Raw genomic sequence first — 15,066 nt, 5'->3', positions numbered from 1 at the left:
ACTTCCTTGACAGGCAAGCTCAGACTGCTGCTGGTATGGCTGTGGATGACAGTGTGCAAACTGTTACAGCTGTTACAGCAGTCCAGCAAACTGTCCTCGATTTGCTATGGTGCTGCTCCAAGGGAGTGGCAGTGGCTCCAGGGGGCATGAACCTAATGACCTTTCTCAGCATGCATTCCTCCATGCCTGCCACTCCACGAGTACATGTTTGGTCATCAGTTAGTCAACCACCACAGCCTGCTATAAACAATGATTGCTACAGCTGGCCTTCTCAGCTCTGACCTGCTTGACATCCTCTTCTGTGACCACCTGCAGACTCCTTCATTGAAAGTCAATAGTTTTCCACCAGCCATGCTGTAACCATCTGGATGCACCACGTAGAAACACCAGGATCGGTGAAAGCACATGAAAGTCGCGCACAAAGAGAATGCACAAGGGTGATTTGTAGACATGGTGTGTATTGTGGCATGGTTCCATTGATATCTTTGGCTTAATCATATTAGTCAGTTCTTGCGCATCCTCGAAGACTGACTACAGAACCTACATGTAGGTCTGGTGTTCCTCAAATATCTCTCAAGTCCAGAGCTTTGGACAAATTTCTTAGCTGCTGCCAATGGGAAGAAGCACATCCTTATCAACGTCCCATGTCTCTGGCTCCATTTCACAGGATCTACGATCCCTACAGTGCAGAAGGGAGCCATTCAACCTATCAAGTCTGCACTGACCCTCCAAAAGAGCACCTCACCTAGAACCATTCCTCTACACTATCCCATAAACCCCACGCATTGATCATGGCCTATCCACCAAACCTGCACATCTTTTGCAATGTGGGAGGAAACTGGAGCACCTGGAGAAAGCCCACACAGACAGGTAAAAAATGTACAAACTCCACACAGTCACCCTAGGCTGGAATTGAACCCGGGTCCCTTGTGCTATGAGATGCAATGCTAGCCACTGTGCCACAGTGCCATCGCTTGTGCTTCATAAATCATCTGCAGACAAATCCTCTCTTGTACTTATTTCCCCTTTGTGAAAGTACCTGATTTTGTCCATGGGAGTAAGAAAGCAAGTTATGTTGAGGCTAAGAACTGAAAGCTATTGTGGCAGAGGAATGTATGATCTTCCTCAAGTACTTACTGTGTGACCATCTCCTCAATATCCTCTCTTGTTGTCATCAGCATTGTCCATGAAGAGCTGTCCATTGTCCAAACACGCTGGCGCCAATGGCGTCGATTCTCTGCTCTGCGGAGAATCGCGTGACTGCGGCGTGGCCCGGTCGCAGGGATTCTCTGGCCCGCCCCCCGGGCTGAGAGAATCCCACCACAGATTCCAATAAAAAAACAAATTATGGTTTTGCTTGAATTCAGAATCCAGAATCATATTCTAATGGAGGGTTTCTTCAGAGGGTAGGTTGGTTGACTGTCACAGGGTGAATTGTCTTTCTAGAAGTGAGGCCCACCATGAGGGGAGAGGGTATGTAGAGTTGATTTAGCCTTGAAGGCACCAGTTCCAGTGTTCCAGTAGTTCACACTGCAGATGAGGGTCACGGAACTGTACCTGTACTTAGCTCCTTCCCCTGCTACCTGTTTGATAGTGAGATGATGGACAGCCTGGAGTTACTGTTCTCTTTGGAGGTCAGAAGCCAACTGACTATAACAGTGGTTCCCAACTTGGGGTCAGGGAACCCCCAAGGATCCACAAAGGCTCCCCAGGGGGTTCGAGAGGCAGGCACCCCCACATCATGGACAAACAACGGTTCAAATCCCAAAAGTTTAAAAATAATTAGAGAAATCAAATAGGCCAATCAACGCAGGGCCTCTTGGAACATGGATGGTGATAGGCTGACAGGTTTGCCCACGTGCATCTGACACTCCAAGAGACCTTGCATCACTGTTGGTTCATTTGATTTTTTTGATCTCGCTGATGCTGGACAGAAGACTACAGTCAATAACGAAGATCGCGCGGAGGTGGGTGGCGTAATGTGGCCTCGGAGTGAGCAGACAGTACTCAGAGCGAGTAAGCAGGAATATCTCACAGCCAGCTGGGTACTCAGAGTGAGCAGAGGGTCCTTAAAGCGAGAGGGTAAGCTATGGAGCAAGCGGGTGGTCCACGGAGCAAGCAGGCAGTCCTCGAAGTGAGCGGGCAGGTTTTGAAGCATATGGGTGTGCCTCGGAGTAAGTGAGCAGGCTGATGCACTATCAATTATGACGAGGCGAGAGTAGAATGTAATCGAGACTTTATTACACAGAGATGTGTGGCCTCCTACAGCAGCTGGGGAAATGGCTGCTGTTCGGAGAGCACACCCATTTATACTCTGCCTACTGGGCGGAGCCAGCAGGAAGGGATCTACCCCGTACCTGTAGTACAGGGGCCTTACCGTAATACCAGTATATATGATATAATACAACAGTGGTGACGACCACACAGGCTTCGCTGTGGGGTTAGTGTGTGTATGTAAAAGAGAGCTGCGTATCTGTATGAGAGACATCTCAAGTCTTGGTCATCTAATAGTATGGCTTTGGGTTGACTAACAAGGCCCTTAGCTGAAATCCATTAACACCACATTGGTGCCTTTTCCATAGCTGTCCTTTCAAAGGACAGCTTGGACATAGCTTTCAAACTGCTGAGAAACTTCCAGAAGCTAGCATGTGATCAGCTGGATTCATTTTATCAGGCCAGCAATTGCTCATTTTAAATAACAGAGAAAAAAATAATTTTTAAAAGTAGCCAGGCTGTGGAGACATATAAATTTGTTCCCGTCTGAACTGGGACATGGGCACTTCACAAAAAACTATTCCTGCAAAATATAAATTAGAGGAAGTGATCTCTGGGATGCAAATTAGTTGGGTTCTACAAGGATGGACAATCCACTCTATCAATTCCAGGTGTTGAAGTTGAAAACTACCTCCTAAAAAGTCTTGCCTGATCTTACATGATGGTTTATTATGCTGTTAAAAAATGTTATACACGTAATATACTAAAATCAACATGGAACTTTTTTTCTCAGGTAAAATCAAGTATTCGGAACAGATATACGATGCATGTATGGAAGCTTTTGACTGTCTTCCCCTTGCTGCACTGATGAACCAACAGTTTCTTTGTGTACATGGAGGTCTTTCCCCTGAAATACACACCTTGGATGATATAAAAAAGGCGAGTTCTTCATTGTTATGGTTTAATATTTTTTAACGTGACAAGCTTCCAGTTTTTGAAACAAAAGAGGTAAAAGTTGAACAAATGAAGACAAAAAGAGAAGACAAGAAGACAGAAAAAATAAAGAATTGATGAATATGTATGAGACAGAGAATGTCTGGATCGTGAAAGCATGTAAGCTAAATTAGAGAGAGCTAGCATGCAAACGTGGAAAATCAGTTTTAGCAGTCCTCAAGACTGGTCACTCAGACCACCCACCAGCAGTGTACAATGAGGGATCTACATCCCAACACATCAATCCACTCCTTCCCCCATGCCAAAAGGTGCTGCCACATTCATCCTACTTTGCCAGCACCTATAATCAGACAGAAAACAAAAAGTGAAATTAAGCGCTAAAGTTCTTAATTTATTTTAAGGTCAAGGGGCTGCAGAGTGCCCAGCAGAAAGATGAGGTGCTGTTCTTTGATCTTCTATTGAGCTTTATTGTAATTCTGTGGAAGACCGTGAACAGAGCAGAATCAAAGCTGGATAACTGAAGTGGCAGACAACAAGGATCTCGGGATTAGGCTTCTCAACATCTGCAGCAAAATGATCACCAGATCATGGTTTTTCTGATGTGTAGGATACTGTGTCGAGAGCAATGAATGGAGAATATTAGATTAGAAGAAGTACAACTAAATTATTGTCTCACTTAGAGGATTTGTTTGGAGGTCTTGGACAGCGGTGTAAACTAAGGTGAAATGAGGGGAATTGCCTGTGCTTCACTTGCTTCTACACCAGAGCTTTGGTGAGAACAAAGAACAATACAGCACAGGAACAGGCCCTTCAGCCCTCCAAGCCTGTAACGGCTATGATACCACCCTTGGCCAAAACCCTAAAGAACAAAGGACAATCCAGCACAGGAACAGTCCCTTCAGTCCTCCAAGCCTGTAACGGCCATGATACCACCCTTGGCCAAAATCCTAAAGAACAAAGAACAATACAGCACAGGAAAGTGTGAGTGAGATAGCGAGCCATTGCAGTGAGAAAGTGAGCACGTGAGAGAATGAGCGAACTTGTATGAGAGAGCGTGCAAGCTATATGTGTATCTGTCTGGCTCACTCCCAGTCTCAGAGTTCGCACTCTTCCTCACCCCCCACACATGTATACACTCACACCAACTCTCACAGTGGGTGTGGGTGAGGGTCAGTGAGTAAGCACCCTGAAATTGGGGTGAACTGGACAAACACAATTTGATCCTCACACACTCATTAGTTTTACCAATTGTTCTTTTAAAATATCAATTTATTGCTCTGACATTGCTTTTCTTTGCTCGGCAAGCTATTTATTTTCCTCATACCACAACCTTTGATTGAAATTCAGATTTAGCGTTGCGCCAAACCCTGGGCCGGGATTCTCCCCTACCTGGCAGGGTGGGGGGTCCCGGCGGGACGGAGTGGCGTGAACCACTCCGTGGTCGGGCCTCCCCAAAGGTGCGGAATTCTCCGCACCTTTAGGGGCCAAGCCCTCTCATTGAGGGGCTAGGCCCGCGCCGGAGTGGTTCACGCCCCGCCAGCCGGGGCCGACAGGTGAAGGCCATGGCGGGGCGGAAGGAAAACAGTGCCCCCACGGCACAGGCCCGCCGGCCGATCGGTGGGCCCCCCCCAGGGTCAGATCGCCCCGCGACCCCCCCCCCCCCCCCCCCCCCCCCAGGACCCCGGAGCCCGCACACGCTGCCAATCCCGCCAGTCAGTTTTGATTTGATTCTCGCCGGCGGGAGAGGCCTGTCAGCAGCGGCTGGAGATTTGCCGCGGGGGGCCTGCTGACCGGCGCGGGAGGCCCGCATACTGGCGCGGCGCGATTCCCGCCCCTGCCGAATCTCAGGGGGCAGAGAATTCGGTACACAGTGGGGGGTCGGAGAATTCCGCCCCTTATCTTTCCCAAATATGCTCATCGTCCGCTTGAGTAGAACGAAAATTGAAATGTGGTCCCTCACGAAAAGGTTGGGCAAGGCGAGTCTAGAAGAACTTTCAATAACAACAATAGGATCATTACTAGCTGCCATTGTAGAATGAAAGATAAATGTGAGCATTGGATGTGATCAGAAATTGTTCAGTTTAGTGTTGTGTCAGGCAGCAAAATATTGTTCAGTGTGAGAACAGGTTCAGCGAGACAGAGGAAGGTGGTGTTGTTGGCTGATTTTTTTCAGGCCATATGAACCATCTTTATTCGGGATGGAAGTGTAGAATGCGTGCACATCCATAGTGTATAGCCATTTTTCCACAAAAAGAATCTATGCAGGAGTTATTTTTAAATGCATTTTGAACAGAAAGCTTGCGTTAGCAGGGGTTGCTTTGCAGGACAGTCCCATTTTAGGTTATAAATCCAAAGTCAAAGGAGAGATAGTTCATGCACAAAATGGGAAGCAGCTTCTCGCAGAGACTGAACAATGGATGATTCATCAGCACATTTGCACATTCAGAAATAAACCTTACACTTTGGTCCTGGGAGACCCGTTGATCTTATCTGTCAGAGAGGAGTTTAAAAATCTTGAATCAGTCAGCAAAAAGGCAGTCACATAAGCAAAATGCTGCTTGAAGATTCCTTAAAAGTTTGATGTTCTGACCACTAATAGGAACAAAACGCCACTGATTTGGCAAAGTATGGGTCAGAGTCGGAGAGTCGGGTCGGAGAGTCAATCCCGCCCCTGCCGTATCCCGAATTCTCCGGAACCGGAGATTCGGCGGGGGCGGGAATCACTCCGCGTCGGTTGGCGGGTCTCCGGCCCCCGATGGGCCGAAGTCCCGCCGCTGACAGGCCTCTCCCGCCGGCGGGAATCAAGACACCTACCTGACCGGCGGGATTGGCGGCGCGGGCGGGCTCTGGGGTCCTGGGGGGGGGGGGCTCACGGGGCCCCCTTCAGCCTTTTCCTTCAACCTTCGCCATAGTCGTCACCATGGCGGAGGCTGAAGTGACCCCCTCCCTTGCGCATACGCGGGGATGACGTCAGCAGCTGCTGATGCTCCGCGCATGGGCGCATGCGTGGACTGCCGCCGGCCGGCGAAGTCCCTTCGGCCCCGGCTGGCGTGGCGTCAAAGGCCGACCACGCCAGCCGGCGGAGCGCCAACCACTCCATAAAATCAACAGAAAGCTTTTGTGAGTTTTAAAATAAAGGTTATAAAGGTTCTCACTCACTTACCCATGTGGCCTGTTACAAGTCCAAAGTCCTTAGGCAAATAAGAGGATGGGGTTAGACCAATAAACATCCTGTATTTATTCTCACTCACTTACCCTTGTGACCTGTTGCAAGTCCAAAGTCCTTCGGCAAATAAGGGGGCGGATGTAAGACCAATAAACATCCTGTGTTTTGGCTTTTCACACGTTGAGACTTTGTGACAGCTAAGATTTTTCAATGTTGGGGCTTGGCCCCTAAAGGTGCGGAGACTTCCAGAGAATCCCGGCCCATGTTTCTTTATTTTACACAAACTTACTTTCTAAACATTCCAAAGTCGAAAACAAGTTATATATTTTTTTTCTTTTTTTAAAATAAATTTAGAGTACACAATTCATTTTCCAATTAAGGGACAATTTAGCGTGGCCAATCCACCTAACCAGCACATTTTTGGGTTGTGGGGGTGACACCCATGCAGACACGGGGAGAATGTTCAAACTCCACACGGACAGTGACCCAGGGTCGGGATTCGAACCCGGATCCTCAGCGCGGTAAGCAGCAATGCTAACCACTGTGCCACCATGCTGCCCTAAACAAGTTATATTTTGATCTGACCACGGTTTTTCTACTTTTGGAAAATTCTTTGAGGCATTCACTTTCTGGCATAAGACATACTTCCAATCACATTCCAAACAGGTTGAACTGTAGGCATGTATCCTGTGATAGCAGCATATCTGGGTTCCCTTTTTGTCCATGTGCTTTGTGTGAGGATTTTTACACTCAGAACTGTTGTCCCAATTTAAACAAACCCAGCATTATGCCATTTTGTGAGTTTTAAAATAAAGAAGGTTATTTATTATCCCACACTTGCCTCAGAGATTTAAAAACATGACATATTTTGCACACTGTAACTCACACAAAGACTAAATACAAAGAAAGAGAAAAACAATACAACTACAATCTATAATTGAAGCAGTCTCTCTTGCAAGGCAGGCTTGTAGTTTCTTAGATGAGATAATGCTTTTAGTTAAAGTAAATGTCTTGAAAGCAGAGGATACTCAGTCAGTTGTGAGCTTCTTGCAGTTGAATTTACAGGACATTAATTCTCAATTAAACTTGAAGTCGGAACATGTTGCATAGAGTCCTTCTCCCACTTTCAATGTACTGCCATTTATTACTTCATTGGCTGTACCTGGTTCAATGATTTTCTGATGCTGTATTTGTTCAGAGCAGCTCCTCCTGTTATTTCAAAAGCAGGTAAAAAAATAAAAAATCAATATGTTTTATTTGGAAATAAGAGTGTATTTTATTGCCCTTGAGTGAGTATTCCAATTAAATAAAATCAACAGAAAGCTTTTGTGAGTTTTAAAATAAAGGTTATTTATTCTCACTCACTTACCCATGTGACCTGTTACAAGTACAAAGTCCTTAGGCAAATAACAGGATGGGGTTAGACCAATAAACATCCTGTATTTATTCTCACTCGCTTACCCTTGTGACCTGTTGCAAGTCCAAAGTCCTTCGGCAAATAAGGGGGCGGAGGTTAGACCAATAAACATCCTGTGTTTTGGCTTTTCACACGTTGAGACTTTGTGACAGCCAAGATTTTTGTTTCTTAATGATAGGCTATCACAATACAAAGAAAGGTCGATCAGATCCATTTCACATTTATCTATTGAATTTTGATGTCTCGTTTGGCCTTGTGAAACAGTGAGGAAATTTGCTGCAACTCCCATAGTCAGTAGGTTTTGGTAGATCCTTAAACAATGAGATGTGTGAATTTTACAAGCAGGTCTGAAGTTCCTTCACTTAGGTTCATATTTAACTCGTTATTGATTACTGACTCCACTGTTCAAATGCCAAAAGTCAAATTGTATGCTATAGCCATCTTAACAGCTTTGGTGTTAACTTTTCAAAATATAACTTTAAAATTTTAAATATCTTCGTGCCTCTACTGGACACGATAATCTTTATTGGCATGGACAGAATATTTGTGCTGTCTTTATCCACTATCAATATGTTTTATATGGAAATAGGTGTGTATTTTATTGCCCTTGGAAACGGGGTCGTTCCTGGCGCTACGAGCACCGGAAACGACCTCGCTAATCCTGCCCAGAATGCACTGTGATTTTTGTTTGTATCGCGCCCTACATCAAATTTGATACAGATTAGATGTACCATGGCTACCTTTGCATGAAATTGTTACTGCCTTATGCTGTGAAGCTTCTTTCATTCTTAATGGCAGAAGAATAAAATATCCCTTAGATCAAATTCTCACTTTACGTTTTGAATGTTTGACTGAGGTGGAGGAGCATGAGAAACTCTAACTGGAAAGGTGAGGTTTTTTTTACTTACCCTCTAGTGGAGTCAAAAGGCGCAGGTGTTCTCTACCCAGCTTCTGATTAAATTTACAAACCACAGCCAACCGCTGGCCCCACCACCCCTGCCCCGAGTCCAACAAAGCTACCTAATCTCAATGGCCCCTGAAACAAGCAAATTACTTCTGGGACCATGGTGGCTGCTACAGCTTACTGATAATAGAAAAATAATATGTATACAGAATGCAGTGCAATGAGATCATATCCTTATCACATCCATGTTTGAGGTCAATGTGCTTCAATTAGTCAACAGTAACAGATGGTGGGAGATGGGTCAGAACAGGTGGGATCAAACTATATAAACTGTGCATCAAGTGTATTTTCGCTTCCACATACAATGTTTGTTTGTCATCCTAATGAGGAACAACATGTTACAAGAGATGTTTAATCATGGTTCTCCCTGCTTTACTGAGCTTTGTGCAGCGAACCAGGAACTTCATTGATTTGCGAACAGGATTGTTAAACTAGCAAGTGTTGCTCAGCCATTCAGGTCACTCGCAAAGCTGCTTAATATGCTGGGACTGGAATTCCTTTCCTGAACCCTTCAACCTAACTTCCTCCTTTTAAGATCTTCCTTATGACCAAGCTTTGATCATTTCTCCCATTGCCTGCTCATTTAATTTTCTATTAATTTTTTCCTTTTGTTCTGCTATAAAACATTGCATTAAAGCTCCTCCATCAGTGCAAGTTGTTCATTTTTCACAAAATGTAGACATATAGAAAACACATTTGGAATGAATTTAGTATCAGAAAGAGAGTTGAGTCGAACTTCCTATGGTTGCCCATTCTAATGGGTTAACATCGAAAATACGATTGTTTTTTCTCATGAGGCACACCAGGATGACGATGAAATGTGCTTCTTTTCACAGTTAGACAGATATAAAGAACCACCAGCATTTGGTCCGATGTGTGACCTCTTGTGGTCAGATCCTTTGGAAGACTTCGGAAATGAAAAGACACAGGAATATTTCAGTCATAATACAGTGAGGGGATGCTCTTATTTTTATAGGTAAGCCCTTAAGATTACATTTACTGATTTACTATATGAACATGACGGAACTGATTATCAAGGACAGTAGTACGTTTTCCCAACCATTGCAACTAAAATGAACTAAGGGACATGTCTCCACAAGCAAAAGTCATGTCTGGCACAAAGAAAGTTGAGGTTCTGAAGAATAGCCCTATTGAGCTTGAAATGTTAACTCTGTTTCTTTTTCCACAGATGTTGTGACACCTGCTGAGTTTCTCCAGCACTTTCTGTTTTTATTTCAGATTTCCAGCATCCACAGCATTTTGCTTCTGTTATACAGAATGATGGTTGTGGTTGCTGAAGGCCAATCAGCTCAACAATAGGGCAACACTGTAGGGGTTCTAAGTCCAACTAGCTTCAGCTGTCTCATCAATGACTTTCTCTCCATCATAAGGTCAGAATGGGGATGTTCACTGATGATTTCACAGTTCCATTCACAACTTCTAATTGAATGAAGCAGTTCATGCCTGCATGCAGAAAGACCAGGAAAATATTCAGGCTTGCGCTGATAACTGGAAAGTAACATTCACACCACACAAACAGCAGGCAATTACCATCTCAGACACAAGAGAGTCTAAATACCTCCCCTTGTCATTCACTGGCATTGCTATAGTTGAATCGGTCACCATCAACATCCTAGGCATCATCATGTGCCATAAACTTAACTGGTCCAGTCGTATAAGTACTGTGTTTAGAAAAGCAGGTCAGAGGTTAGATATTCTTTGGTCAGTGAATCCCCAAAACATGTCCACCATCTGTTAACATACAAGGCACAATAAGGAGTGTGATAGAACACTTTACATTTGCCTGGATGAGTGCAGCTCCAACAGCAGCCCAGAAGCTTGACAGCAGGTAGAAAAATGTAGCCCATTTGTTTGACACCTCGATGACCACTTTAAGCATTAACTCCCTCCACATTGGCGCACCATGACTACAATGTGTACCCTCTACAAAATACACTGCAGCAACTTGCCAAGGCTTCTTCGACAACACCTCCCAAACCCACAAACTCTACTGCCCAGGTGACAAAAAGATCAGGCATATGGGAAAACTACAGCCTTACAGGTTCCCCTCAAAGTCACACTCCAACCTAACCTGGAACTATAATGTAATTCCTTCAGCTGGATCAAAGTCCTGGAACTCCTAACTTAAGACCATATGGACTGCAGCAGTTCAAGAAGGCGCCTTCCTAATAGGCAATAAATGCTGACTTTGCCCTCAATACCTACATTCCATGAATGAATAAGTAGGTTTCTTCCAAATAATTTTTTTACCTTTTGCACCTTCAACTCTGAAAAATTAATAAATAGGTCCAAATTGTGTAATGTTGGAGCAGGTTGAGGCAGGTGTTTGTGGTTCGGGTTTGTGGGGGTGGTGGTGATTGGGAGCATAAATTGGACATAAATGGGCGCCACTACAAATGTCTACCCACTTGCCCTTGACCCCACCGCAATGTTGGGTATGTCAGGGGAGATGTCGAGATGCCTGCCCCTCCTTGGGCCAGTTGAGGCACTTGGCCAATTAATCTCACCACCGGGTTAAATGGCTGCAGTGCAATCTGCCGGAGATGGGTCAGGTTTGCCGCCGGCTTTTTCACTGGCAGGCGTAAGGAGGGCAAGAACCCTGGTGCAACATAAAATGCTGCCCATCATGTCTTATTTACGTTGAAATGCTTCAAAGGCCATGTCAAAGGTAACATGTTAATCTCAACAGGAATCCAATTATCTCAAATCAGAAAATTCGCTGTCCCTCTTGCGAAATGTTTGGCAAAATAAGTCAATGACAGAGAGAAAATGATAAAACGTCAGCTGAAAAGGCTTTTTGTCTGTTAAGATTACTGTCATCTTACAGTTGCCCAGTTGGACTGCTGGTTTCAGAGCAAGCATTTAATACTAGCTGAGTGTGATGTCATAGCTTCCTCCATTCTGAACATGAATATTCTCCTCATCACTAAATTTATCTTGCTATTCACTGTTGCCACACTGGTATTGTAGTGTCAAAACAACCCACCTTACAGCATCAATTCAGGAAATTTGTACAGTCGATGCAATTCCCTAGGAAATTTACCTTTTATGCAAATGTCTACTGTCTGCCAGCCTATTTGTCACATTGTGAGTGTTTTATAATGGCTCAAAACACGTCTTAAGCTATTTTCTCAGGAGAATGCAATTTATTATATTAACATTATGAAAACAGCACACATGGGAGGATATGAGAAAGGACACTGAATAATAGAAACGTAAACAGCATTATAACAAGGCTAAGAAAGATTGTTACTTTGAAACTGGAAATCACTGTGATCACAGCTGCACCGAAAATGATATTTGGATTGAAAATTTTAAAAAGTAGAATATATTTATAATCTTACAACCTGATGAAAAAAAATCTAAGATGCCGAACTCCATCCTATTTGTCATAAATTGTGGAGAATTGTGAACCATTGTTGTTAGGGAACAAAGGAACCTTTAAATGCCAACCTTCACATTAATTACAAATAATTATCGGGGAACAAGAACATCAGAGAATATAAGCGGTTGACTAGAATAGGCTCTTTGTTCTCTGGAGTTAAGAAGAATGAGAGGTGATTTCATTGAAGTGCATAAAATTCTCAGAGGGCTTAAAATGTAGATGCTGCGAGCGTTGTAGAGTCTTGAACTCAGGGTCATAGACTCAGGATACGGAGTAAGGCAGTCAGGATTAAGACGAGGAGAAATGTATTTACTCAGAGATTTGCGAATCTAGCCCACCAGTGGTCTTTGACTGCTCAATCTTTGAGTCCATTCACGACTGAGATTGATAGATTTTTGGACACTCAGGCATTTAGGGGATGGCACAAGAATGAAGGTGAGGTAGAACAGTTAGAAAATCAGCTATGATCTTATTTAATGGAAGAGCAGGTTGGAGGATGAACTCGTGCTTTTATTTTGCACATTCCTATGCACACACTGGGAAAGGATTCAGCACCAATGACATTTTTAGAAATCAAGTTAGTTGATACATCTTCAAGCAAATGTGCAACTGTTTGGAATTAAGTCAGTATTTTTGAAAAAGCTGTGTGACACTTCAGTTTGTATATATCTAAAATTCTGAAACCACTGAACAACTTCAAATGTGAAACTTCGTTGTTGCTTAGTTGCAGCCGCAGATTTTACACTGCTATGAATAAGAGTTGCAAACTAGTTGATCTATCAACTAGAATAGAATCATCAAGGCTGTTTGGTCCATTGGGCTCATGCCAGTTTTCTCCAGAGGATTCTGGTCAGTCCCATTCCCCTGCTTTTTTGCCGTAACCCTGAAAGTCTATTTCCTTCAAGTGCCAACCCAATTTCCTTATGAAATCACTGACCACCTTCACTTTCACCCCCTTCATTGGCAGAGAGTTCCAGATCAATATCACTCTCTATTTAAAAAAGAGTCTTCTTTACATCACTACTGCATCTCTTGACCAAATTATTCCCCATAACATCCTGGTTCCCCAGCATTGCATTTAGGGGGTACCCCAATGATGCACTGGAGAATCCGTTTAGGGCGTTCCCATGCAACGTTTACCCGGCAATTGTCCAGAAGTGCTAACTTCCCCTGGACATTTGCACTGGGAACCACCTGAGAGAGAGATTTGAATAACTAACTTCAGATGGTTCTGTCCAAAAATCTATCAATCTCAGTCGTGAATGGACTCAAAGATTGATAGTTACTCTGAAAGAGTTAGCAGGAAAAAAAAAATCACTGCTCACTCCAAAGTAACTATTTAAACACCGAGACCTAGCCTCACACAGGACACTCTGCACACATACATGACTCCCTCCAGTGATTCCCAACTTCCCCCCGCACATCTCAGCCAGACCCCTAACCTGGTGTGACCCAGCCTGACCTGACACAAACCCCCCGCATCTTTCTCAGCCTGACCACCCTCCCAACCTTTCTGGTCTGACACCACCTCCAGAACTAACCTCCACCCCCTCTGGTCTGACACGACCTTCCCGGACTGACCCCCAACCCGGTACCTTCACCCCCAATCCCCAGTCTGATCCTCTCTGGTCTGTTTCCCCCCCCCCCCCCCCCTCTGGTACAACACCACCCTCATGACTACTTCTCTCCTTCCTGGTCTCTCCCTGCACTCCCCCCAGCACCAACCCCCCTTCCCTCCCATTGTCTGAACCACTTAAATTTGAAACTTACCGTCTCCCTTTAGAATGTCCCTTTAAACAACCGTTTTATTAGTGCCATGAAAAGGGATCATACCTTTCTTTCCTGCGCCCCAGTTACTCCATGGTATGCAGCCAAGGGGCACTTCTCTGCTTCTGTCTCACCTAGCCTGAGTGAAGAAGGTTGGGCGAGACAGGGCTTTGGAATTTTAACAAAGGTAATTCCTTCGAGATTGCCACTCTGCGCAAGTTACGAGCATTCAATCTGGATCCCTAGCCCTGAAAGATCAGCTAATTGGAACAGCTTTTCTTTGTCTACCTTATCTAATCTTGTCATAGTTTAGCACACCTTTATCAAATCTCCCCTTCTGGTCCAAGGAGACTAAACCCCAGCTTTTCCAACCTAGCTAACCTTGTACCTAAACTCCTTCATCTCTGAAGTCATTCTGCTAAATCTCGGCACCCTCTCCAGGACTCTCACATCACATTCTGTGATGGCCAGAACTAGATTTAATGATTTACTGTGGCCCAACCAGAGGTTTTTGAAGGTTTTGTAGGGCATCCCTACTTTTGTACTCAATACCTGTATTTATTAAGCCCAAAATCACCTATCTTTTGCTAACTATTCTCTCAATATGTCCTGGCACATCAAAGACGTATGCACATGAAGCCCTAGATCCTTCTGTCTCTGGACACTCTCTAGAAAGTTTATATTACCTCTCCTGCTCTCTCTGTCAAAGTGTGTTCACTATATTAAATTCCATCTGAGACTTATCTGCCCATTCCGATAGCCTAATTGTGTTCTGCAAAGTAGCGGAGTGAAACAGCTAGTTTCACCTGCTGTCCAATTTTTATTCAAGATTATCAGTCAGGCTAGCACTGTGGTGCACGTGCATGCACTAGAAGCTACATATACTAATACACAGGGCTTTGTTCTTTATAGACAGAATGAGCATGTATACATCTTGGGCGGAATTCTCCAACCCCCCGCAGGGTCGGGGAATCGCCCGCGGCCGGCGTAAATCCCGCCCCCGCCGTGGCCGGAATTCTCCGCCACCCGGGAATCGGCGGGGGCGGGACCTGCGCCCCGCCAGTCGGCCGGCCCTCCGCGCCGATCGGCGGGCCCCCCACGGCGATTCTCTCGCCCGCGATGGGCCGAAGTCCCGCCGCTGTCAGGCCTCTCCCACCGATGTGGTTTAAACCACCTCT

The 15,066-nt window shown here is 44.8% G+C and overlaps 1 protein-coding gene across 6 annotated transcripts in view; it reads left to right on the top strand.

Moving 5' to 3' along the window:
* Positions 1-15,066, top strand: part of LOC119965217 (serine/threonine-protein phosphatase 2B catalytic subunit alpha isoform-like) — a 532,569-nt gene that overhangs the window by 392,385 nt on the left and 125,118 nt on the right. For all 6 annotated transcript variants that reach the window (XM_038795661.1, XM_038795660.1, XM_038795665.1 and 3 more), the window contains 2 exons: positions 3,008-3,153; positions 9,552-9,691. In XM_038795661.1, the coding sequence (XP_038651589.1) occupies positions 3,008-3,153; positions 9,552-9,691 (286 nt within the window). The remainder of the gene's footprint in view (positions 1-3,007; positions 3,154-9,551; positions 9,692-15,066) is intronic.

This window comes from Scyliorhinus canicula, chromosome 4, assembly GCF_902713615.1.
Source record: "Scyliorhinus canicula chromosome 4, sScyCan1.1, whole genome shotgun sequence".
In the NCBI taxonomy this organism is placed as follows: Eukaryota; Metazoa; Chordata; class Chondrichthyes; order Carcharhiniformes; family Scyliorhinidae; genus Scyliorhinus; species Scyliorhinus canicula.
Note: the sequence above shows the minus strand (reverse complement) of the source record. Positions and strands in the feature narration are given on the sequence as shown.